A 26798-nucleotide genomic window follows, 5' to 3' on the forward strand; every position below is an offset into this window, starting at 1 on the left:
TTCCCACGTGCGCCGGCGCTGCGCGCGGGACCACTCACCCGGGGGAGAGGGGCCGCCGGCCGGCCGGGTTCCTGGGGCGAGGAGGAGGAGGAGGAGGAGGAGGAAGGGCAGAGGCGGCCGCCGGCGAGGCTCCGCCATGGCTGGGTCCGCGCGACAAGCAACGGCCGCTCAACGGCCGCTCAACGGCCGCCGCCGGCTAAGCCCCGCCCCTTGGGGCGGAGGGAACAAAAGGGCGGGAAAAGGCCGGCCACAACAAACACGCCCCCGCCTCGCACGCGGCCAGCCCGAGCGGGAGAGCCCCGCCCCCTGCGCCACTTCCGGCTGCGGGGGGAAAGGGGCGCTCTCTCTCTGCCCATTTATGCCTGGGAGGTTTGGCCTGGGGTTTGCTCCTCTCTGGAGGCGCGCTTTCCCCGTCCGAATCTGCCAAACTTATGAGAACTTGTTCTAAAAAATACTGTTCGCACTTTCTATGTATTGCCACCGATGTTTTAAGAGTTTGAAAACGTTATAAAAAATACTGTTCGCACTCTCTGTGTATTCCCACCGATATATTAAGAGTGTGAAAACGTTATAATACTGTTCGCACTTTCTATGTATTCCCATCAATGCATTAAGAGTTTGAAAACGTTATAAAAATACTGTTCGCACTTTCTGTGTAGCCCCACCAAAGTATTAAGAGTTTGAAAACGTTATAAAAAATACTGTTCGCACTTTCTATGTATTCCCAGCAATGTATTAACAGTTTGAAAATGTTATAAAAAATACTGTTCGCACTTTCGATGTATTCCCACCGAGGTATTAAGAGTTTGAAAATGTTATAAAAAATACTGTTCGCACTTTCTATGTATTCCCACCGAGGTATTAAGAGTTTGAAAATGTTATAAAAAAATATTGTTCGCACTTTCTATGTATTCCCACCGATGTATTAAGAGTTTGAAAACGTTATAAAAATACTGTTCACACTGTCTATTCCCACCAATGTATTAAGTTTGAAAACGTTATAAAAAATACTGTTCGCACTTTCTATGTATTCCCAGCAATGTATTAAGAGTCTGAAAACGTTATAAAAAATACTGCTCGCACTTTCTATGTATTCCCAGCGATGTATTAAGAGTTTGAAAACGTTATAAAAAATACTGTTCGCACTTTTGTTTGGCCCCTTTAGCTGTGAAGACGTCTTCCAACCATTTATAAACCGTGGTATCCAAATCCCTTTTAAAGCGATGTTTTTTATAACGTTTTCAAACTCTTAATATATCGCTGGGAATACAAAGTACTGTAACCCCCATGCAGAGTTTTGAGAATTCAGAGAGGGGAAATATGCATCTAGATAGGGGCAACCCCAAGGCATGGGGTTGCATCTAGAGAGGGGCAACCCCAAGGCAAAAAACCCCATGCATGCAAGAGTTTCATGGGCGGTTTATGCATGGGAGGTTTTGCCTTGGGGTTGCCGCTCTCTAGGTACATATTTTCCCTATCCAAATTCTCAAAACTCAAAAATAAGCCCCCATGCAGAGTTTTGAGAATCCAGAGGGGGAAAATGTGCATCTAGAGAGGGGCAACCACAAGGCAAAAACCTCCATGCATGCAAGAGTTGCATGGGCCGTTTACGCATGGGAGGTTTTGCCTTGGGGTTGCCGCGCTCTAGTTGCACATTTTCCCCATCCACATTCTCAAAACTCAGCAATAAGGCCCCCGTGCAGTTTTGAGAATTCAGAGGGGGGAAATGCCCCCCCTCTCGAGGCACAACCCCCAAGCAAAACCTCCCAGGCATAAATGGCCTACAATATAGCATGCATGGACTATTCCTGTAGTCAGATTCAAGTCCTGGAGCACCTTAGAGACACATTATGCCTGGGAGGTTTTGCTTTGGATTTGCCCTTCTCTAGATGCACATTTCCCCCATCCACATTCTCAAAACTCAACAATAAGCCCCCATGCAGGTGATGTGAAAGACTTCTGCCTGAGACCCTAGGGAGCCGCTGCCGGTCTGAGTAGACAAAACTGACTTTGATGGACTGACTTTGAACACATGAAGGGGAGGGGCTGTGGCTCAGTGGTAGAGCATCTGCTTGGCATGCAGGTCTCAGGTTCAATCCCCGGCATCGCCAGTTAAAGGGACCAGGCAAGTAGGTGACGTGAAAGACCTCTGCCTGAGACCCTAGAGAGCCGCTGCCAATCTGAGTAGCCAATACTGACTTTGATGGACCAAGGGTGTGATTCAGTATAAGGCAGCTTCATAAACACATGAAGCTGCCTTATACTGAATCAGAGTTCAGTATAAGGCATCTTCATGTGTTCAATCACATCAGGAACGTCCTGATATAACCACCTCCTGGCCATTACCACCAGCTCACAGCCCGTTAAGTGGCAGATGCTTTGTATGCGATTCCTTTGCACAAGTACACTTTTTAAAACGGTAGTTACGACTATCCCCGCGCTCGGTATAGAATCCCGCAGCACAGGCTTATAGCTTGGATGATGATGTAGGCATAATCTTTTCTGTTTCGATAGCTGCAGGATTATTGTTATCCATATCCCAACTCTTAACTCAATGGGAACATTCGCACAGCTTGAACAAAATCAGGGTTTTGCACAAAACTGACCCCTGAAAGCTTTATCTGAGGTTTTAAGCCAATGGGTTAATTGCAGACTAGCCTTTGCTATTTTTGCTGAGAAATTCATTTCAGCATGAAAGCGATTTTTAAAAAAATCACATATCAAGAATGGGGTGGATATTCCTCTGTACTAACAAAAGAGGTTTTGAGAAGGAATCTGTGAAGCTGTGTTTTTACAGATCAAATTCAAGTGAAAGTACAGATCACTGGAGCAATTAAAACTTAAAAAAACAATGTGAAAACATTAATGGACAATGCTTTAAGAAAATCATTTGGGGAGGGTGGTAATTTTAGAATTTGGCCTGAATCTTCTAAAGAGAAAATCAGACTCATGTCTTTCTTGGGGCAGCATCACCAAATGGTAGTGTCAAATGCCACACAATTCTTATTACTAAAACAACTGGATCTACAGACTTGGTGCCTTCTACTGACTTTAGAATCCGTTATCCTTCCATAAAGATCGTTTTCTAAAAGTGGAGAGAAGGTTCACCCGATGTGAAGGGTCTGGAAATACCAGTTAGTTGAAAGAACATCACGGTAGATCACAGGCATACAAAACAAAGGGAACTGTGACCAATGTGGAACAGAGGAAGATCGACAACATGAGATGACAAGAACTATGGAAAACTTCCTTGTTTCAAGGGAGTATTTCCTATCAAACAATATTTGCAGCCCTAGATGTTTTTCCCCCAGGCAGAAATTTTATCCTACACCCAAACTCTTAAGTCAATATATGCACCAGATGCAGCTATTTCAACAAGAATTTATCTATAACTGATAGCAATTGTTTTTTAAAGGAAAGAATCACTTTAAAAATAATGTATACAAACTGTAAATTATCCAAATCATTCTTTATTTTTCATTTACTGCATATTTGGATCTCATCTTTTTACACAGCCTGTTTTGTTTATGTGGAAGAGTTGCTACCTTATTATTCATTGTTTAAAATACCGCTTACGTGTATGTGTTTATCAAACTCTTTTTGCTATTTTACATATGCACAAATTTAAATTTGGTTTAATGTTTTGATGGTTCACCACCTCGGAGACCCTGAACTCGGGCAGATAGGCAGCATAAAATAATTTAGATAAATTATCATGGAAAAAGATACATTATTTCTATCAGGTTTGGATGAGTTTGTTTTTCATCTGTGCTACTGTAACCTTTTGCAAATTTAGCATCGGATAATGTATTTTAGTCCCTTAAACTCTTCTTCCATTGCCCATCTTAAAAACCATCCCATTTGTTGTTCGGACGCATCGCTCCAAGCAGTTATATATGGCAAACCAACTGGCTTCCTTGCATATTAGCATACTAGATGCTGCAAATGCACTACGAACTGTGACAGCGTCATTTTTAAAAAGTTTTTATTGTGCAATAAAAAAGAAATAAAGATGAAAAGAACCGAGTAAGGAGGGCAGGAATAATTTGCTTCAATGGGATCATGAGCTGATTCAGGAAACAGCGTTTCAGGCTCCTCCGCTCCCATGTGCACATATCTGAAAATCTGTACAAACAGACCCTTTTCTCCCACCTTCCAGGGTCTTCATTTATTTATCTTTTTCTTTTTGCTCTTTATCTTTCTTTTCACGCTCTGTTTTGGCTTCCTCCTCTTCGTGCTTCTTTATCAACTCTTCCACTTCTTTTTGCTTTAAAACTCTTATTACTGTCTTTCCGTTCTCTCGTGTTAAGGTTGCGATTTCAACTAAAACAAAAATACGTTTAGTTTCAGGCGAGAAGTCATGTTAAGTCTGTAGTAGCTGAGTCCAGTAGCGTCATTAAGACCAACATTTTCCAGAGCATGGTTTTCAGTTTTACCTTGACGTCTAAATTTTAGAATTAGACAGCTAAAAGAGACACGCTTGTAAACCCCATAAAGAAGTACTTTAATATATTGTTAGCTTGCGTATATTGTTAGAGAGCCAGCGTGTAGTGGTTAAGAGCGGTGGACTCTAATCTGGAGAACCAGGTTTGAGTCCCCACTCCTCCACACTCCTCCTGCTGGCTCTCTCAGCCCCACCTACCTCGCAAGGTGCCTGTTGTGGGGAGATGAAGGGAAGGCAATTGTAAGCGGTTTGGGACTTCTTAAGGGTAGAGAAAACCAGGGTATAAAAACCAACTCTTCTTCTGCCCTAAGAAGCAGTTTTTTGGTTGAGGGGCAGAATGGAAATATATAAATAAAGTTTGTATGAAGGGGACAGTCTAAAATTATTGCCTTGCAAACTGATAACAATGTTCATTTTTAAAACATACTGGCCCAGAGTTCATAATGCAGATTCAGCCCAAACTCTCTTCTCCCTCCTCCCAGGGAGAGGGGCCGTGGCTCAGTGGTAGAGCATCTGCTTGACATGCAGAAGGTCGCAGATTCAATCCCCAGCATCTCCAGTTGAAAGGATCAGGTAGGAGGCAATGAGAAGAGACCTCTGCGTAAGACCCTGGAGAGCTGCTGCCGGCCTTGATGGACTGACAATCCGATTCAGTATAAGGCAGCTTCACGTGTTCATGAATAGGGCCACCGGGAGAGGGGCAAAGAACAGCCAGGATGAAGAAGCATGCAAGAGGCGAGGACACGTGAGCACAGGGCTCATTCGTGCAGCATCCAAGTTACGATCTGACACCATGTCCGGACCATCCCTAGGAGACATTCTCGCGGGCGATAGCAGATTTAATTTTCAACTACTGCAATTATACTGAGCATTAGCAAAACCTGTCAGCTGTCGTATTTGTTAAGAAGAGACTCTGTTCTCTCCAAGGAAGAGGCCAAAACCAATTAGGACTGGAGCCCAAATTTTCCTTTGCTCACCTTTCTCTGCAGACAGCTTACTAACGTCCATGGTCTTGTTCAGGACTTTGACGGCTAAAGCAAGCGCAGATTTCAAAGACATTTCTCCCTCTTTGTAGTCCTGCTTTAACATCGAGACGGCTGCCTGTTTTAAGAAAAAGAAAAGAAAAAAGGCGACATGGCAATTTTCTTGTTGGCCTACGCAAGACTGTTGGGAGAAGCGAAGCCCGTGAGCGGAAGCTCAAATTAACATATGCAGAATGATTGTCGTGCGCTTCTGCGCAAAAACATAAACGCTGCAGAGAGCACCAAGAGAAGGCATCTCTCTGCATCGCTTTACTCTGCTCTGGTTAGACCTCACCTAGAATATTGTGTTCAGTTTTGGGCACCGCAATTTAAGAAAGGTGTAGACAAGCTGGAACGTGTCCAGAGGAGGGCAACAAAGGTGGTGAGGGGTCTGGAGACCAAATCCTACGAGGAAAGATTGAAGGAGCTGGGTATGTTTAGCCTGAAAAGGAGAAGACTGAGAGGGAATATGATCACCATCTTCAAGTACTTGAAGGGCTGTCATATAGAGGAGGGTGCCAATTTGTTTTCTGTTGCCCCAGAAGGTCGGAACAGAACCAACGGGTTGAAATTAAATCAAAAGAGTTTCCGTCTAGACATTAGGAAGAGTTTTCTAACAGTCGGAGTGGTTCCTCAGTGGAACAGGCTTCCTCGGGGGGCGGTGAGCTCTCCTTCCCTGGAGGTTTTTAAGCAGAGGCTAGATGGCCATCAGTCAGCAATGCTGATTCTATGACCTTAGGCAGATGATGAGAGAGAGGGCATTTGGACATCTTCTGGGCATGGAGTAGGGGTCACTGGGGGTGGGTGGGGGAGGTTGTTGTGAATTTCCTGCATTGTGCAGGGGGCTGGACTAGATGACCCTGGTGAACCCTTCCAACTCTATGATTCTATGATAAGGCAAGCTGACTTACAGCACTGTTGTTTCCGATGCAGGTGGCCTTCCATCCCCCGTAGTTCCCGCTAGGGTCACTCTGATACAGCTGGAATCCGTAATGCTTGTCCCAGCCGATGTACAGCAACGAAACACCAAAGGGGCGTTTGCCTGTCAAAGACAAGGTTACAGCCGATTTAAATTAAGTAGCAAAAAACAAACAAAGCAAACAAAGTAGCACAATCTGCCTCTGCACCTGCTTGTGGCGGAGGATTGAGAAATGGCAAAATCCTTTTCTGTGGTCTACGATTTAATAGGCTGCTTGGTCTTGCTACTGCTTAAGATAAGCGCTAAATAAATCCCCTTATTGTTTCTTTCTAAGATGTGAAGAATAAGGGACCTTTGTGGTATCTTGGCTTCTGCAGAGGACGGCAATGCTCAAGGGTGATTAGCTGGCAATTCGTCTACAGTTCCTTAAAACAAACTGCTGAGGCAGAGTATTCCAGGATTCATTCTGCCACCTTATTTATTCCCAAACACAGTGGCCCTAACAATATCAGCCTTCAAACAAAGCCCCCCGGCAGACCTCAGTTCTGCAACTAAACCACATCCCTATCTATGCTAGCAAGCTTAGAGCTTTTGCCCAGCTCTCACTTCATCATTACTGTTGTGGTGAAGAAGATGTTGGAACTGGGTGTCATTTGGGAATCTACCAGTCCATGGGAAACATCTGTTATCTTGGTGAAGAAACTGGATGGGACTGTGAGATTCTGCATGGATTACTTCAAGTTGAATGACATCTGATATGTATCCCATGCCACGGCTAGATGCACGACTAGATCAGCTGAAGAGGGCGATCTTTATTGGCACTTCTGATCTGTCTCAGGGATACTAACAGATCTAGCTAAGAGCTGAGGACCAACACAACTCAGCATTCATCACCCAGGTGGCCTTGTAGGAGTTTACTGTTATGCCATTTGGGCTAGGAAATGCCCCAATGTTTCAGAGACTGACAAGTCTCTTGCTACAGACCTCCAGTCGTCTGCCACAGCCTACCTAAATGATCTGGGCTGTGTTTGAGTCAGAAGAAATACTTCTTAGTGTTGGAAGCAAAGACCTCCCGTACTCGACTTGAATCTTCCTTAGACCATTAAGCTGAACGGTATGAATTATTTATGATGACTTTTGACATTTAAAGGGGGGGGGACTTGCTTACCCCCAAACTGCGTGTAAGCTTGTTTGATATCACACAGGGCGGTTACCAGCTGCTCACAAGGGATGGGTTCCTGGTACTGCAACAGATACCTACACGACATTTAGGAATATTCTCATTCAGATGCAAAGTTTCAAGGCAGCTTCCCAGTACATTATTTCAGATAGAATTTGCATGCGATAGAAACAAATACACATTAAATAAGGTTTTACATCAAGGCCCTAATAAAGATTTCAGGGCAAAATGTTTTTCCCTTCTGGATTAAGGAGCTCTGCTGGGATAGCAAAGCCGGTCCCCTCTTCCCCCCACCCCCATCTTCTTCTGTAGCGTCTGCCTTAGCTTTGCTACAGCCTGAGTGAAATATGTTAACCTGCAGAGGAGCTGCTATGCGATACAGATGATGGCAGCACCAAGAAGTCCTGCTACATCCATAGCTGCCCTCAAAGTCCTTTGAGTTTCAGAAAAGCCATTAAAGGCTGAGCCAAAACCAGCCTGCTAATTTGAGTTTCATGTTTTGCCAAGGTTTGAAGAAAAAAATTTTTTTCACCCAACTCAGCTCTAGTTTATTGTGGGACGAAGGGAGGGACAGCAAGTGTGCCTTGGTATTTTCAGTACACATCAGAGAACCAGTTTATGATTGCCCTGGGACCAACGACCAATGGCAGCGGCCGTTTGGCTCTTAAAGAAATGGAATTCACAGGCCTGTCTGGAAGTTTTCAATGGCCAGGGGGAATGGTTGAACCTGCATTTTCACCTTTGTGCCTGAAGTTTCCTGCTTTATTTTACAAACAGGGCAGCTCTGCCTGCCTGTCTTTTTGGCATGCTCAACCAGAAACCGCAGCTTGCCCCGCCTTCACTCCCAGTCATTAAAAAGTCTAAATGTTTCCGAGCTCCTACCTTTGTGCGATCAGCCTCAGCTCATTGGTCAGCACGTTGGCATCTGAAGTGATGCCGGCCACGCTGCAAGCCATATCCCTGGAAGACACAAACGCCGTGCGCTCAAATTCAACCACAAAGTCACCAGAAAAAAATTGCCTCTTCAATAGAGAAAACATCTCATTGTTCAGACTCCAGAAGAGAACCTGAACTTTTTTTGAAAGTATTTTTTCAGATGCCACTGGAATATTTGCAGAGTGGAAGTCATACAAACTTTCCTTAGCTGGGAGCTCCAGAGTTGCGGCCCAGCTAGAACTGGGGTCTATTTTTGGAGAGAGAGGGTGGCTATCTACTGAGATGGCGGAGGCACATTGAGAAGGACTTGTGAGGATCATCTCAGTAAGCGGGGTACGTGTAGAGGGGAGCAACCCCCAGAAGAAGCTGCATTAGAAGAAGTCTTAATATAAAAGAAGATGGAACAATATTCTGGTTGGAAGGGGCTGAGCAGACTGCCAGATGCGGTATGAGGCAAGAAAAAGAGACAAGAAACAAAAAACCTGCTGTCTCTAATACCTAAATCACTACAGCTAGACTGAATGAGCCAGCGTGGTGTAGTGGTTAAGAGCGGTGGATTGAAGCGGTGGAGTCTGATCTGGAGAACCGGGTTTGATTCCCCACTCCTCCACGTGAGTGGCGGAGGCTAATCTGGTGAACTGGATTTGTTTCCCCTCTCCTACACACAAAGCCAGCTGGGTGACCTTGGGCCAGTCACACCCTCTCAGCCCCACCTACATCACAGGGTGTCTGTTGTGGGGAAGGGAAGGTGATTATAAGCCAGTTTGAGTCTCCCTTAAATTGTAGAGAAAGTCGGCATATAAAAACCAACTCTTCTTCAACTCCTAGAAATTCAACTGGAAATCAGCTGTGGCAAGTGCAAAAAAGTATTCGGCTGCATTTCCTTTCTGAGAAAACGCTCTGCGTCTCCTGACTGGCCTTAACAAAATGCTTTTCTTGCTGAATTTAAGATATCCGCTGCTCCAGCTTGGGAGGGGGGGAAGTAATCTAAGGTGTGGATTTAGGAAATGAAAAAACAAGGGCAGATATAAATAACTAGTGTGTAACATCAGAGCGGGGACGTAACGGCATCGACCTCCGACAAGAATGGAGTTTTCAAGACGCCGCAAGTGACAGAACAAAGCTTTTTGTTATACTGGAGGGAATCTGTATGAAGAAGGTGAGTGCAGAAGATTCTCAGATTTGATTCCTGTATTTATAGAAAAGTTTCATCATGTATTTGGTAGTCGAATGTGCATTGGCAAATCAACAGCAACACAGACTGGGAAATGACTCTTCCTACAGTAAGGAACATCAGCTCCAGATGCATTTGTTTATTTACTGACTTCATTCATACCCTGCCTTTCTCCCCAATGGGGACCCAAAGCAGCTTACATTGTCTTCCTCTCCTCCATTTCTCCCTCACAACAACCCCATGAGGTAGGCTAGACTAAAAATGGTGTGACTGGCCCAAGGCCACCCAGCGGGTTTCCATGGCACAGCAGGGATTCAAACCTGCGTCTTCCACATCCTAGTCTGACACTGTGAACACTATACTACACTGGCAATAACAACAAAGTCTTGCTATGATGTTTGCCCTGAAATTAAGAAGTTGGTTTTTATATGCCGACTTTCTCCATCACTTAAGGGAGACTCAAACCGGCTTACAATCACCTTCCCTTCCCTCCCCACAACAGACACCTTGTGAGGCAGGTGGGGATGAGAGAGCTCTAACAGAGTTGTGACTATCCCAGGGTCACACAGCTGGCTTCATGTATAGGAGTGGGGGAAACAAATCCAGTTCACCAGATTAGCCTCCGCAGCTAATGTGTAGGAGTGGGGAATCAAACCTGATTCTCCAGATCAGACTCCACCGCTCCAAACCACCACTCTTAACCACTACACCACACTGGCTTCCACACACAGAGCAAAAATTGGGGGAAAAGGGAAGAAAATAATCGAAATTCAAATGCGTAGTCTTATCTAGGTTTGACATATTTTACGACTGTGGTTTAAGCTTTGGCATCAATTAGGCTCTGCTGCATGTACTTAAACAGCAACTGTAAGGCCGCAAACTTACTCGTTGAGCTTGTATATTTTCTCCGAAAAAAAGACTTCATCCAGGAGTTTGTGGATGTTGCGCCGTTCCGCGGCCAGCAAAACGCCATTGTTTGCTAGAATGCCCAGGCAGGTGCCCGCGTGTCCAATGGCTTCCATCGCATACTCAACCTGATAGAGGCGACCTAAAGAGGCGATTGCAAGAACACCCAAGACTCTTAACTTTGTGCCACTGAGACCGTCAGAATCACGTTTTCCATTCCCCTGGGACCTTCTCTTCCACACAACAGACACCTTGTGAGGTAGGTGGGGCTGAGAGAGCTCAAGAGAGAACTGTGACTAGCCCAAGGTCACCCAGCAGGCTTCATGTGGAGGAGCGGGGAATTAAACCTGCTTCTCCAGATTAGAGTCCGCCGCTCTTAACCACTACACCACACCATGAGAACAACAGAATATGGTTTATAGCCATTGTATAATGGCTAAGAGACTGCGAGAGGGCCAGGAAGCCTCCAGATTGAATCTTGTCACAAGCATGAGCTTGTCAGATTTGCTTTGGCGAGGCACTGTTCACTCAGCCCCACATCTGCAAGAGGGGGACAAGTCTTACCTAACAGGGCTCTGGTATTGATCACTTACATCATGTACGCAAAGCACTTTGAGTGCTAAATACAAGGTATTGTTTTATGAACCACTAAGAAGTGAGCACTACAACAGGACTTAACTATCGCAAATAATAATAATAGCAATGAACGCTTGGAAATGTCAACCTTTCCCCAAGCATCTTTCCTCTGTGTGCCATGCAATTACCTTCTGGGGAGAAGATCGTGGTTCTGGAATCATATCTTCGAGACTGCAAAGAAGAATTTGTTTTTCCATTACTCAATTTTTTTTGGCAAGCACATCACCAGAAAGGAAGGGTCACACGCTTGCCACCTGAATTGCTGATTTTTGTGGTCGTGGGATTATTATGAAAAGAGACTGCTTACCAGTCTTTTTAATAACTTGGATTTTAGATGCATGACAGAATCAACAGTTCTTATTTGGGGGCATCTGGTCACGTGTTTTTCCTATTATACTGGCGGTTGCTTTTCAGACTGTCCTAAAAATATTCCTTTCTTCAACTGGAACGCCCGCTCACCTCCCTCCCCAGCATGACTTAGCGCTTACAAAAGCAGGACAAATATACTCACCATGTTGCTTCTAGGTTATAGTCTGCTGTAAAAATAAAGAGAAGACAAATCATGGTTACATTTCACTCCATGGCATCTCACATACGCTTGCCAGGTTTTAAAAAAAGTTTTTTTGCTGGCAATGAATGGTCAAAAAGCTAGACAGTAAAATGTCTCACAGACATTTAAGCAGGAGAAAAGGGCTGTACCAATGATGGAGCAAAGGAACAAAAAAAATGCCACATTGGGAAAAATAATAGTTTTATTCTATTACCCTAACAGGTTGTGCCTACACTTTTCCAGATCTTATAATAGTCTCAAACAGTTCCCGCAGCAACAGATTTTTAAGGAGTTAAGGTTTTTCCAACAGTTTTCCCAAGCCAGTGCAAGTTTTGCCTGCTAAATTTCTAAGAGGTGAACTGCTGATAAAATCAGGAGCCCGGCCAGTTAAAAAAAGGAAAGAAAAACCGCCAACCTAATCACATGTACATCAGGGGGATTCTCCACGTTAAAAACACATTTGGGTTTAAAAAAAACTTTAGGAGGGTTACCTGGTTACTGAACAAAAAGCAAAATCCATATAATACCTTTTATTAGGACCAACTAAGACGACGGGGTTACTGTCCAGTAAAGCAATTTGGTATGATGACTGTTCTGTTCCTTGCATTGAAAAAAAGAAAGGAGAGAAACCTCTGATTGAAGACAGAAAAAATGTGTAAAGCACCAGAGGTTAAAAGGTGTTTATCTACTAACTTGTAGTGGTTCTGTGTTATATTAACACTTTTGCTTTTTGTGTTTCTGTTCCTAGCATTGACAAGACTAACAGTCTACAACTAGAGGTTATTTTCTAGGAAAAGATTGTGCATAGGAGCAGCCCGCTAACAAATCACGCACACGCAACCCGGACCTGGAAACTCTGCCTCCTAATACTGCAAGCTTGGAAGTCAGCTACACAACTGGTAGAAAGCTGTTTCTTACCTATTTAGAGTCACTCCATCACAGTCTATGATTTCTAAGACTACTTAAGCTCCAGAACAGAATTCTGGCAGACTCTAAGCTATGGCCACAACAACAAAGCAACTGCTCAACTATTCAGGCATCACAATATGCTAAATGCCACTATGATGATGTGACAGGAAAAACATCCTTCTGAGTAAAGATGCTGAAACATTTCACGAAACAAGGAGACCAGTCTCTGAAGAGAGACATCGAAAGTGTAGAATTTTAAAAGAATATTCCTTGTTTCAGAATGTGAAAGCCCTGTAGAAATTTCCAAATCCAGACTGGTAAATTTCATCCACAGTGTTCATCTGATACCATGAAAACAAAAGCGAAAGCAGAGATGCACACTCAACAACACTTACTTATTAATCCGTTTCATTTACACTGAATTACTACCAGCACGGTTAAAGAGTGATGAAAATGCTGTTTGCTCAACATTCAAACCCACATTTATGGGTGAAGTCAGGAGTCTAACTCGTTAGCCACTATCAGCACAGAACCAAAACAAGATGGGAAGGGCCATCAAGTCGCAGCAGACTTAATAGTGACCCTGTAAGGTTTTCAAGGGAAGAGATGTTTCGGAGGTAGTTTGCCATTGCCTGCCTCTGCATAGCAACCCTGTCCTTCCTCAGTGGTCTCCCCAAGTACTAACCAGGGCTGACCCTGCTTAGTTTCCAAGATCAGGCTAGCCTGGGCCATCCAGGTCAAGGTTACTCCAGATCAATTAAACCCCAGTACAAACAATGATAGTCAGAATATTGTCGAAGGCTTTCACGGTCAGAGTTCATTGGTTCTTGTAGGTTATCCGGGCTGTGTAACCGTGTAAATACCAAGACCACGGTTACACAGCCAGGATAACCTACAAGAACCAATGATAGTCAGATCCCCGACATCGCCAGTTAAAGGGACTAGGCAGGTAGGTGATGTGAAAGACTGAGACCCTGGACAGCCATGGAGGGGGGCCGTGGCTCATTGGAAGAGCATCTGCTTGACATGCAGAAGGTCCCGTTCAATCCCTGGCATCTCCAGTTAAAGGGACTAGGCAGGTAGGTGATGTGAAAGACCTCTGCCTGGGACCCTGGAGAGCCGCTGCTGGTCTGAGTAGACAATACTGACTTTGATGGACCTTGATGGTCTGATTCAGTAGAAGGCAGCTTCATGTGTTCAAAGACCTTCTGCCTGAGACCCTGGAGAGCTGCTGCCGGTCTGAGTAGACAGTACTGACTTTGATGGACCAAGGGCCTGATTCAGTAGAAGGCAGCTTCAGGTGTTCATGAAAGTACCTTCACCAATACTAATTCTATGACCTTAAAGCAGATCATGAGAGGGAGGGCATCTTGGCCATCTTCTGTTATCATCCTATTATTATTATTCCATCTTCTGGGCTTGGAGTAAGGGTCCCTGGGTGTGTGTGGAGGTAGTTGTGAATTTCCTGCATTGTGCTGTGACAGTACCCCAGAGATCTCCCAGTAATAATTGGCTTCCAGCCTGCCAGGGAAGGAATTTCTGCCTAGCTACAAGCCTGCTCTGTGCACTGGGTAACTGGGCTAAGAGTCATGGAGTGTCAGAGTGAACAACACAATGATAGGAGAAACTGGACGAAACTGCAACTATACCGAGTCACCTTTCCATCTGTAATACAATCAGATACGCATAACTTGTTGATGTAGCGTCATAACTTGAATTTGGATCAATATCTCTTCCCCAGTATAATCGGGACTCAGAGATTTCCGCCCATTAGGGCCTCTGAGTCAGCAGCTGCAAATAAACTGTTTTCTTGATAACGATCTTGGGTCTCCCCAAGAAAGGGAGGTTCCTTTTCCAGTGGATTATACTCGGGAGGTGGTGAGCGCTCCTTCCCTGGAGGTTTTTAAGCAGAGGCTAGGTGGCCATCTGTCAGCAATGCTGATTCTATGACCTTAGGCAGTTCATGAGAGGGAGGGCATCTTGGACATCTGGGCATGAAGTAGGGGGTCACTGGGGGTGTGTGGGGGGAGGCAGTTGTGAATTTCCTGTATTGTGCAGGGGGTTGGACTAGATGACCCCTGGGGGTCCCTTCCCACTCTATGGGTTCTATGATTCCCTATGCCCAAAGCAGGACCTGTTGGGCTCCCGCCTGCCTTGCTAAGCAAAGGAGGGTCCAGCCTGGGGCGGAGAGAGGAAGGCGAAGCTGGAGGCCTCCCCAGGCCTCACCTGCAGCGAGGATGCTAAGTCATCCCCCAGCTCTTCCGCGGGAGGCGGCGAGCAGGGCCCGAGGCGAGAAGGGAGAGGGCCGCGGAGCCGCCCCGTTTCCTCCCCTCCCCGCCCCTGGAGGGAGACCCATGCGAGGGGAGCCCCCAACCGACAAGAGACCCCCGCCGCCGCCTCACCTGCCTCACTCGTCGGTCCGCCTGCTTCCAAAAATGGCCGCCGCGCCTGCGCACTCGCCTCCGAGCGCTACGCCAGGAGCGACCAGCCCCTTCGAGCGCTCGACGCAGCCTCGCTTTGGAGGGGAGGAGCCACTTCCGTTTTAAACCGGAAGTAGCGGCTGCTCTAGGGTTTTCTCCTTTCTCTATGGTGTGTGTGGGGAGGGGGCTGGGAGCTGTCAAAGCGCTTTTTAAAACGACTCGGCGGTTCCGGCAGGGTTGCCAACCTCCAGGTGGGGCCTGGAGATCTCCCGGAATTACAAGTGCTCTCCTGGCGGCAGAGAATCAGTTTCCCGGGGGGGGGGATTGATGCTTTGTGGATAGGGTTGCCAACCTCCAGGTGGGGCCTGGAGATCTCCCGGAATTACAAGTGCTCTCCTGGCGGCAGAGAATCAGTTTCCCGGGGGGGAGGGAATTGATGCTTTGTGGATAGGGTTGCCAACCTCCAGGTGGGGCCTGGAGATCTCCCGGAATTACAACTGGTCTCCTGGCGAAAGAGAATCTGTTTCCCGGGGGGGGGGGAATTGATGCTTTGTGGGTAGGGTTGCCAACCTCCAGGTGCTAGCTGGAGATCTGCTGCTATTACAGCTGATCTCCAGCTGATAGAGATCAGTTCCCCTGGAGATGGGGTTGCCAACCCCCAGGTGAGAGTATATCCACGTTTCCTTGGTGCAGGTTTGGCGACATATTCGCACAAAGACTCTTTGAATGGGATTCAGACATTTGTAATTACAAGTTGTTTTATGATTTATCCTGCACAATATTGCTCAGACAATGATTATATAATTGTATGTTAACTATATGCCTAAATTGAACAAAGACATACTTTGCATTTATTGAATGCTTGTTTTTCTGCTCTTTTGTATTTGCTAACCTCCAGGTGCTAGCTGGAGATCTCCCACTATTACAACTGACCTCCAGCCAATAGAGGATCAGTTCCCTTGGAGAAATTGGCCGCTCCGGCAATTGGACTCTACGGCATTGAAGTCCCTCCCCTCCCCAACCCCCGCCCTCCTCAGGCTCCGCCCCAAAAGCCTCCCGCCGGTGGCAAAGAAGGACCTATCAACCCTGTTTGTAAAGTTGGGGTCTTTGGCATTGTGACTCACTAAGGTCCCCCCTGCCCAAACTCCACCGTCTCCAAGCTGCACCCCCAAATCTCCAGGAATTTCCCAACCCAGAGTTGGCAACCCTAGCTGAGAAATTCTTGGAGATTTTATTTTTGTTTATATCCCCTCCCTTCCCAGCAATGCCAGGCTCAAGGCGGCTCACAACATATTATACAATTTAAAGCTTACATATTCCAGTTAAAATAATTAAGGGGGTTCTAGTCTTTTCCCCCCTCCAAACCCCCACTTTCCAACTATTCCCGCTGCACCTATCCCCTTCCCCAAAGGATATATTCCAGATTTTGGAAGCAGAATGAATTCTACTAAGGGAACTTGCAAATCAGCATCGTTTATTCAATACCACTGCAGTATTTACATTGGGAATTGTTACTTCCCACTATTTAACATACACTAAAGTATAGGCGAGTTGTTTCACGTATATCTTTTCGCCGTCTCAAACCAGATCTTCTCCACCCCTTCCTGGCCCATCTCGAAAAGCTTTGCTAAGTGTTTCCATCCAGTTTTGGCCGTGATCATCAGGTACTCTTTGTTCTCGGGGTGCAGCAGAATGGTGTGCGCGGCCATCACGAGAGACTGGGCGAACCTTCCGCTCACGAGGAGAAAGAGGGCGTCTCGCTCCTCAGTCGTCAAAGGGACGATGCTTTCGAACCCTGCAAGGACGTGCCCTCCCACGCCAAGGGGATCCTCGCTCTCGATCATCATATACATGATGGTTATCGCAACTTCAAACACATAATAGCCATAGCTCATGTCACTGAAGTCCAAAATACCAGACACTCTATAGCGTGGACTTTCAGGGGAAGCAGAATGGGTGTCCAATAAGATGTTGTGGTCGTTGAGGTCTCCGTGGTTGATACCTAAACATGGAACAGAAAAGTGAAATGTCTAGCCCGGTATCCCGCCTGGCCGTGGCCAGCAATTTCCAAATGCTTCAGAGGAAGATGCCAATATCACAGAGGGCTTGACGTGTCCGTTGTCCCAAAATTACAGCCGATCTCCGGACGGAGATCGATTATCTGAAGAAAATGGCAGCTTTGGAGGGTGGACTCGACAGCTTCGTACCTTGCTGAGGTCCCTTCCTCCGCAAACCTCACCCTCCCCAGGCTCCACTCCCAAAATTTCCAGGAATCAAATACGCAAGAGAAGTTAAGTCTCAGTGTGGGATGTGTAAAATTTTAATTAATTTAATTCTAGCATATTAGAAAAATGTTATTCTTCTATTATATTTGTAAGCTGTGGTTATTTATATAAGTCAGTAGAAAATAGTCCTGTCTAACTTAAACTGAACAAAGCAGGTGATTTTTCGTATCTGAAACAAGGTGGTATAAAAAAACAACAACATGTGACCACGAAGATGAGATCATAACTGTGATGGACTTAAAAGGAGGAGATATTATAATGGCTCTTGAAATTTGAGGAGACAAAGGGATTCTAAAACGTATAAATATGAAAAACAGGCGAAGCTTGTTAGAGGAAAAGTTTCATTTTGTGGCCTTTGGCTAACATCTTTCCTCTCATTATTTTTTGCTGCAGAAAATAATTAAAAATCTCTTGCTTTCAATCCTGAGGTTGGGTTTCTTTTTATTCAAAATTTAAATCTGTTTAAAGAAATAAATCTTTTTATTTCCAACAGTTTAATGGCGACCACTGGGTGACTTTTCTGCCCTAGCTCTCCTGGAGGGGTCTGCAGTTACAAAGTACCAGGGGAAGGTGCACCCTGGCGATTTTGCCGGTCCTCAGGGGCTTTTGGATCTCCAGTCTCTCCAGGCAGCAGGAATAGCAAAAGGCCCTCTTCAAAACCAACTCAGGAAAAGCAACGGAATTTAGGTAAGAAATCCGCGGAAGGGAATTGGAAACGGCCATTTGGCAAGACAGGCTTCCAGTAAGTCCTTTTAAATTAGTAAAAGGCAAGAAAGTAACGTTGCCAATGGGAATCAGGTTACCAAGCAATTCAGTGGGACGCCATTGGATTACATGGTGCACATTTGGAATGGTAACGGGGGCTGTAACGGAGGATTCAGCCAATGGTCTATTATTATCAATGGGAAAAGCAGTAGCCAGAGCAGGGATTGTAGAATCCTGTGCTGATCCGGAATTTTTTCAGTTGCCTCCAGGGCACTGGAAGAGGTAAATGCCTAAAAAGAAAAAGTAGTTTTGTGTTTGTATTTGTCTTGTCCAGCTTTGTTTTATGTTCCCTCTTTCTGTGAAGTATTTTATAAAGGGTTATGTGATTATTTGACAAATGTTAACGCGTTTATTTTTTATGGGGCCAGCCTAAAATAATGGACGGCGTCGGCTAAAAGGAGTTTCCCTCCTCCCCTCATTCTCTTTCTTTTCCTTTTTAAAGTTGGGGTGTAAAAAAAAACTGTGTTGCCAAAAGGGAATCAAATTGTTTGAGTAGTCTGGTTTTGTTGTGTTTTTTCTGTTGTAAATCTGTTCTTTGCTAGAAGAAAAGTAATCTGGTTGTCTTCATTTTTCTCCAATTTTATCTTTCTGAGAAAGAGACTGGAAGAAAAAGAATCCCCCATGCCCCTTCTTTCTCCGCTTCAAAGTGTTTCTGTTCTTCTTTCTCTCTATCAGACTGGTCGTAAATCAAGCCAGCAACACTGTTTTGTTAACAAAAAATCCTTTCTTTCTCTGAAGTTTAAAATGTGAAACAAAAAAAATGGAATTTTAAGTTAACTCTGACTGAACCAGCCCTCTTGCTGAACGCAGGAGAGGGGCCAAGTCAAAGTGTTTGAAATCTAAAAAGCAGAGTATTGTGAACTGTATCAAATTTTATTTAAAAAAAAAACAAAAAAACAGACTGGAAATGCTTACAAGGTGGAAAGACAATGTGTATTAATATGAGGGAATAAGTAAGTTATGAGAAAGTTAGAGCATGTTTTGAGTGTGCTGTGAAGGGGCAAGTGTTTTGGCTTAAGAGGGCTGAGGAAAGGTGTTATGGTTGAGAGAGACTTTGAGAGGAAAGCAGAAGGGTTTATAAAGAAAGAGGATAGTTATGGTTATTCAATGAGATGGATACTGGTGATGCTGGGTGCCTGTTTTCTCCAGGAACGGAGAAATCATGTTAATATATTAAGTGTTTTAAAACACAGTCAAATTAAAGCCAGGGTATTGTTAAAGGCTTTCACGGTCAAAGTTCATTGGTTCTCGTAGGTTATCCGGGCTGTGTAACCATGGTCTTGAAATTTTCTTTCCTGACGTTTCGCCAGCAGCTATGGCAGGCATCTTCAAAGGAGTAACACTAAAGGACAGTGTCTTTTTATTTTATGTTTTTGTGTTTTTATGTTGTTATAACATAAAAGTGGCATCATTAATGAAAAAGGTTTAAGGTATTCAAATCAGGGTGAAAAGGAAGGCTTTTTCAGCCTTAATAGCTTTAAGTATTATTTATTCTGCACTGATAAAAAAACCAAAAAAAATATGCATATATTATTATTTGTAAACAAATGCATGTAAGTGCAAGATGGCAATGCAGGCCAGTTAAAATTACCAGTGGTACAGCAGTTGCTGACAAATGGGAGACAACATCCCTATTCTGGCATTGCCAAAGCCAGGTAAAAAAAAAAAAAAAAAGGAGGATGGAGATTAGTTGAGGATTTAAAGGGAATTAATGAGATTGTTCAACATGGGTATCTAGTAGTGTCAGATCCTCACACTTTCCTGTACACCCCATCAAAACACCATGTATGGTTTAGTGTGACAGATTTGAAAAATGCTTTTTTAGCATTCCACTAGATGCCAACTCTAAGGACCTGTTTCTCCTGGGGTGAAAGGATCCAGATAATCTCTGCAAAAACAGAGAAGCTGGTGTTAGAGGGAACAATCTCATTGTTGAATTTCTTAGGACAGGAAGGATATAGGGTCTCAAAAAAAAAAAAACTCCAAGTAGCCCAAAGGAAAGTAATTTATTTGGGACACAAAGTAACACAGGGAACACGAAATCTTTTACCTTCTCGCAAAGAGACTATCTGTCGCATGCCACTCCCTCAAACTAAAAAACAGCTGAGGTCCTTCTTGGAAATATTGGGATTTTGTCGTGAGTGGATAAAAGAGTACAGTGAACTAACCAGAGACTTGATGAAAATGTGTCATGATGATGAACCAGAAGTATTGCAGTGGGAACCTGAAAATGCACATAAATGGAAAGAGCTGAAGCAAGCTTTGATGACAGCACCAGCTCTGGGTATCCCTGACCTGCAAAAGCCTTTTAAATGTTTTGTCCATGAGAAGGGAGGTTGCATGGTGGGGGTCCTTACACAAACTTGTGGGCTAACTGAAAGACCTGTAGCTTATTTATCAAAACAGCTGGATCCAGTGGCACAAGGGTGGCCTCCATGCTTGAGGGCAGTAGCTGCAACCGCCCTGGCTGTGAAGAAAGCAAGGAAACTGACTATTAAACATCCAATCAGAGTGTTTTGCCCTCATGCAGTGACTACTTTGTTACAACAGAGAGGAGCCAAGTAGCTTACAAATGCACGGCTGTCCCGATATGAAGCCTCACTGATTGGTAAAAATGATATCACATATAAACCTTGTAACCGTTTAAATCCTGCTAGTCTGCTACCTGTAACAACTGACCTGGAGGAACATCATGACTGTCTACAGACTGTAAATATGTGCACCATGGCACGGGTAGACCTCAAAGATAAGCCTATCCACAACGCAGATCTCGAGATTTGGATTGATGAATCTTCTCGAGTGGTAAGTGGAAAAAGGCAAAGTGGATACAGCCTGGTCAATGAGTGCAAAGTGCTTGAAGCAGATGCTTTTGGAGTTGTACAAGCATATAAACACATCTGGAAAGAACGAAAAGTCCTGACAGCTAGTGGGGAGCTGTAGGGCATGGAAATTTGATTTTATAGGTTTTGAACAATATTTAGTTACAGGTGACAATAACATCAAACTGGACATACCAAAGAGACCAAAGGAAATTGCAAAGCTGATGAAATGGCAAAAGTAACTACAGCAAAATCAACATCCTGTGATATAGTAATGACTTTAACCCCAGTTTTTACACTACCCCCTACAGGGCCCTGCACTGAAAAAGAAAAGAAACTGGATGGCAAAAGTAAGGACTACAGAAACAAGAGGGGGGTGGTTGAAGGGGCCTGAAGGTATGCATCACACACATCCTCACACAATTACACTAAAATAGTCATCTGAAGAACAGGGTTAACAGAAATACTCTTGCAATCATACAATGGAAAGGGCATCTATCAGGAAGCAAAACAAATAGCAAAAGCATGTAACATATCAAAGGGTACATGTAGAAAATCAAAGACAGAGGGGGTTGTTTGTTGGGGAAGTTATAAAACAGTTCTTAAAATGGGAATAAAGTGTAGTTTTTTACACGGCTTGGCAACCCCAGTTATCAGGAAAAATAAAAAGAATAAATCAGACCCTAAAAAAAAATGCTAATTAAAATTTGTGTAAAAATTAATTTAAAATGGTCAAATGTATTGCCTATCCCACTGACACGCATCCGTACATTAGCCCGGGGGGCCACACAAGTTGTTGCCCTTTAAGGCGCTGTATAAATGTCTCTTTCAGCACTTTCAGAATCAGGGAACACCAAATAAAAAGGTTGGAAACAAATATATAGAAACCCAAAAACTGGCTTGTGTTGTATAACCTCTCCCCCTAGACTCTGTTATCCATTCTTGTTTTATAAAAAATTGGGTGTTTGTAAAATCTTAAAAGCATATTATTCTCCAGCTTAGGTAAAAGGGACCGTACTAAGTTCTTTTCACCGCAAATGTTGCAGTAAAGGTAGATAGAAAGGGAGGCTGGGTCCATTATTCCAAATGCAAAAAAGCGCTACCACCGTGTGAAGCCGAGACCAAAAGGGCAGTAAATGACGTCGTGGCAGCCAAAGCCATAGCAGCTGGTGAAAGCCCATGTGCAAGAAAAGTGGTCAGTAAAACCTGCAGGAGACCTCCTTTTATTCAGGAGCCAACAAGACTTATGATTAAAAACGTGAAAACCAGAGCACAATCGTTAGCTAAAGAACAAAAGTAAATTTTTGAAACTCTTTTAGAAAGCCATTTTAATGTAATACTTGGTTTTTTGGTTTAAAAGAAGTGACTAGGAAAACACTGTGTCTACATTGTTTTAAAATTGTAAGTTAATATAATAGAGTGATCAAGATTCAAAATAATTTTGATTTTGATCATGAGGGGGGACTGTGGGATGTGTAAAATTTTAATTAATTTAATTCTAGCATATTAGAAAAATGTTATTCTTCTATTATATTTGTAAGCTGTGGTTATTTATATAAGTCAGTAGAAAATAGTCCTGTCTAACTTAAACTGAACAAAGCAGGTGATTTTTCGTATCTAAAACAAGGTGGTATAAAAAAACAACAACATGTGACCACGAAGATGAGATCATAACTGTGATGGACTTAAAAGGAGGAGATATTATAATGGCTCTTGAAATTTGAGGAGACAAAGGGATTCTAAAACGTATAAATATGAAAAACAGGCGAAGCTTGTTAGAGGAAAAGTTTCATTTTGTGGCCTTTGGCTAACATCTTTCCTCTCATTATTTTTTGCTGCAGAAAATAATTAAAAATCTCTTGCTTTCAATCCTGAAGTTGGGTTTCTTTTTATTCAAAATTTAAATCTGTTTAAAGAAATAAATCTTTTTATTTCCAACATCAGGAGTGTTTAAGCCAGGGGTGGGGAACCTTTTTTCTGCCAAGGGCCATTTGGATATTTATAACATGATTCGGGGGCCATACAAAATTATCAACTTAAAAATTAGTCTGCTATATTTGGTCAATCATTTAGCCATGAGGCAGGACCGGAGACGGCTCCAAGTGTCTGCCACATAGAGCGACTCGCTTTTGAGCTCTGCTGTCCCCAGCTGGGCCAAAAGATTCAGGCAGGGCAGCATCCTTCTGAGCTAGAGATCTACCAGGACCCATGAAGGGCCAGACCAAATGATTGTGAGGGCCTTATACGGCCCCCGGGCCTGATGTTCCCCACCCCTGGTTTAAGCTTTCCCCTCACGCACATACAATCACGCAAAAGAAACAGCACTTGTAGGATGCTTAAGCAATACTATTGTCAATACTTACAAGGCCGGAACTTGCTTAACTTTGGCACTATTATAAGTTTGAATTGTTCGATAACCCGCTTCACTACTTCAAGATCTCTGCTCTGGTTCAATGCCGGAATGTACTGCTCCAGAAGAGGAACGTTAGCCAGATTCCAGATGAAGGTGTCTCGATGGAGATGCTTTATCAAAGGATGATGGAATTTCTGCAGGAGGAAAAAAACCAATATACCCATTTGTGTTTTTACAACATACACAGCACACTGTATCGATGTCACTGATGACCGAGGCAGCGTAGTGTGATGGCCAATGTTGTGCTAGGACTGGAGAGACCCAGGTTCAAATCCTCATTCTGTGCTCAATGACCTCGGGCCAACTGCTCTCTCTTTCTCTCAGCCTCACAGGATACTCATGAGTAGGGTTGCCAGCTCCAGGTTGGGAAATATCTGGAGATTGTGGGGGGGGGTAGAACTTGAGATGGGGAGGATTTGGGGTGGGGAGGGACTTAGAGTCTCCCTTCCAAAGCAGCCATTTTCTTCAGGGGAACTGATCTCCGTCACCTGGAGATCAGTTGTAATAGGGGGAGATCTCCAGCCACCACCTGGAGACACACGAGTTCTTCCGTGAACTGCAAATGCTGCAGTCTGATGGGAGTTTATATGTGTTACATGTTTCTGAAGAAGGATACGAAACAAGTATATCTGGTGCTTGACATTTCACATGCACACGGACCAACGTTACCGATCCTATCCAAGGCTCATACATTCCAGGCCTCGTTGCAGCCTTGGACACCCAGCCTGTTGTGGGGTGTAAGTACGGCTTTCACCATTTCTCCACTTTTGTCTGCACAAGAATTGCTGTGTACAACTATACTTATCAAGCCTCCGGCCAAGACGCAGGATGGCGACCTGCCTCATCCTTTCGCCACTCACAGTGCGCATGCTCCTCATTGCTATTGCAGGACTTTTTTTCAACCCTGCTCTTGGAAGCTTTCCAGCTTGGCTTTTGGATACTGTTTTCCTGTCTTGTTATATTGCTGTAGAGAATTTGTGTACTGCTTGGTGCATACAGATTGATGCAATTATGCATGCTTAAGTTACATATGTTACTTTAGCATCATTACCCTGAATATACTCAGCTTTGAATCACAGAATTTTGTGGCTTGTGTGCTTGTTACAATTATTCTTCCTTGCTCACCACCTAGAGATTGGCAACCCTGGTAATGAGAATAAAACAGAGGAGGGGAAACTGCATACTCTGAGCTCCTTCTAAGAAATGATGGACAGTGGGATGCGTAACATAGCCGGATGGGACGACAGCATTATGAAATTCCCAATATTAAGGATGGGCTGAAGGGCAGTTTTGGTCCCGTCAGAGATACTGACGAGAGGGCATGTGAATGACCCAAAAGAAGAAGAAGAAGAAGTTGGTTTTTATATGCCGACTTTCTCTGCCACTTAAAGAAGAATCAAACCGGCTTACAGTCAGCTTCCCTTCCTCTCCCCACAACAGACACCCTGTGAGATAGGTGGGGCTGAGAGAGCTGTGACTCGCCCAAGGTCACCCAGCTGGCTTCGTGTGTAGGAGCGGGGAAACAAATCCAGTCCACCAGATTAGCCTCCGCCGCTCACGTGGAGGAGTGGGGGAATCAAACCCGGTTCTCCAGATCAGACTCCACCGCTCCAAACCACCGCTCTTAACTGCTACACCACGCTGGCTCCCTGAGGAAAGAAGAAAACCCAGCCTTGCGAGGACCGAGCATGCTCCTGGAGGGACAGAATACTGAGAGCAGCTAAGAATCATTTAAAGGGAAAAAGGGAGGGGCGCTGACTCTGAAACCTCACCTCGGCGAGGGTTTTATCCAGCTTGGCAGCTAGCTGTCCAACCTCGTACAGAATGGGAGGGCTCACGGGCACAGTGGCCACCGTCCGGCCCGGCAGATAGGTCAAGAGCCTCACCAAGTAGCCTTGGGTGGCTGAGCCGACATCTAAAAGGCAATGAGAGGGTCGTACGTCACCCGTTAGAAGGGACGGCCATCCTCTGGAACACCCAGCATTTACTCGGAAGTGTCAGTGGGCAGCCGTCTTGGTCTGCAGCAGAAGAGCTGTGTTCGAGTCCAGTAGCTCCTAGGAGACCAGTGAGATTTAGGTACCCGAGCTTTGACTCTCGAAGGTGTATACCCTCCAAATCTCATTGGTCTCTAAGGGAGAGGGGTTCAAGGAGGGGAGGGACCTTGGGAGGGTATAATCCCATTCAGTCCACTTTCCAAAGCAGCCATTTGCTCCAAGAGAAGTGAAATAAATGTTTTTCAATCAGTGATAGAGCATCTGCTTGGGATGCCGAAAGCCCCAGGTTGAATCCCGGGCATCTCCAGTTAAAGGGACGAGGCAAGGAGGTGAGACCCTGAGACCCTGCCTGAGACCCTGGTCTGAGTAGACAATACTGCACATTTGAGTCCCTCACCTATTGATTCGATAAACATTATTTCGCCCTTTTTGGTGAAACGTGGGGTGGCCACGGGAAAGCCTTCGGCCCTCAGAAACATCATGACCCGGGTCTGCACCTCAACGAGGCCGGGATTCTGGCTCTCCTCGCAATTGGTGATTTTGAGGACATACTCCTCCACGCCGCCTTCATTCCCTTCCGAGCAAGCGACCCACAAGTGGAAATTCTGATCATCGTAGCTAGGAAGCGGTTTGATTTCGGACACGCTTAATCCAAACTCCCGTTCCACCAAGCCGATGGCTTGCATTTCGCTGAACGCCGGCTTATTCCATTTGCGAAGCGTTTGATTGATCTGGGACATTGTGCCTCTAGAGGAGAATGGGACAGATCCAAAGTGTAGGTTACGAAGAAAGAGCTGCCACTGCAAAAACATTTTAAAATTAGAAAGCATGATTCTGGGGGGTGGGGGTGGTTTTCTCCAGCCGTTCCTCAACTGAAAGGCTGGTAAGTCGCAGGACAGAGAGAATACAGTTTTTGGAGAGCCGAAGACCGTTTGAAGGAGGGTGTGGCATCTTGGACCACGTTCGCATCTGGCAATTTCATTTTAAAAGTGTGATTTGTAACAACACCCTTTCCCCCAGTAAGGGGAAAACACGTCGGTGGTTCCTTCTAAGAAGCTGGGATTTACTAGGGAAAAAAAAGTTCTCAAAATTAATATGGGAGATTTTTTTACTGGTTGGGAAAACTCTGACATAACATCCGGATAAAACTCTTCGTCTGCTATAGAGCATATAACCCCAAAGGAGCATGAAGTGAAAGCTCAAGTCTGCAAATACATATATATACATACATACGTTTGCATGACAGGGGTGTCAACAATGAGATTTCATAGAGGGTCATTTCCAGGATTACCAACCTCCAGGTGGGGACAGGAGATCTCCCAGAATTGCAACTCATCTCCAGAACGGAGACCAGTTCCCCTGGAGAAAATGGCAGCTTTGGAAGGTGGACTCTACGGTGTTACAGGAGCCAGAGTGGCACAGTAGT

At 44.7% G+C, this 26798-nt stretch overlaps 2 protein-coding genes across 2 annotated transcripts; both read right to left on the minus strand.

The window, feature by feature from the left end:
- Positions 1-4102: 4102 nt before the first annotated feature.
- On the minus strand, positions 4103-11765 carry PSMA4 (proteasome 20S subunit alpha 4). Its single transcript, XM_056865990.1, has 8 exons — positions 11729-11765; positions 11346-11388; positions 10561-10723; positions 8448-8525; positions 7554-7642; positions 6378-6508; positions 5422-5545; positions 4103-4323 (listed from the first exon to the last, which is right to left on the minus strand). Exons 1-8 carry the CDS (start codon positions 11729-11731, stop codon positions 4169-4171), a joined length of 786 nt encoding a protein of 261 aa, XP_056721968.1. The 5' UTR covers positions 11732-11765; the 3' UTR covers positions 4103-4168.
- A 4887-nt stretch (positions 11766-16652) lies between these two features.
- Positions 16653-26112, minus strand: HYKK (hydroxylysine kinase). Its single transcript, XM_056866040.1, has 4 exons — positions 25770-26112; positions 25151-25293; positions 23329-23512; positions 16653-17098 (listed from the first exon to the last, which is right to left on the minus strand). Exons 1-4 carry the CDS (start codon positions 26110-26112, stop codon positions 16653-16655), a joined length of 1116 nt encoding a protein of 371 aa, XP_056722018.1.
- Between the last annotated feature and the right edge of the window lie 686 nt (positions 26113-26798).

This window comes from Euleptes europaea, chromosome 20 (genome assembly GCF_029931775.1).
Source record: "Euleptes europaea isolate rEulEur1 chromosome 20, rEulEur1.hap1, whole genome shotgun sequence".
In the NCBI taxonomy this organism is placed as follows: Eukaryota; Metazoa; Chordata; class Lepidosauria; order Squamata; family Sphaerodactylidae; genus Euleptes; species Euleptes europaea.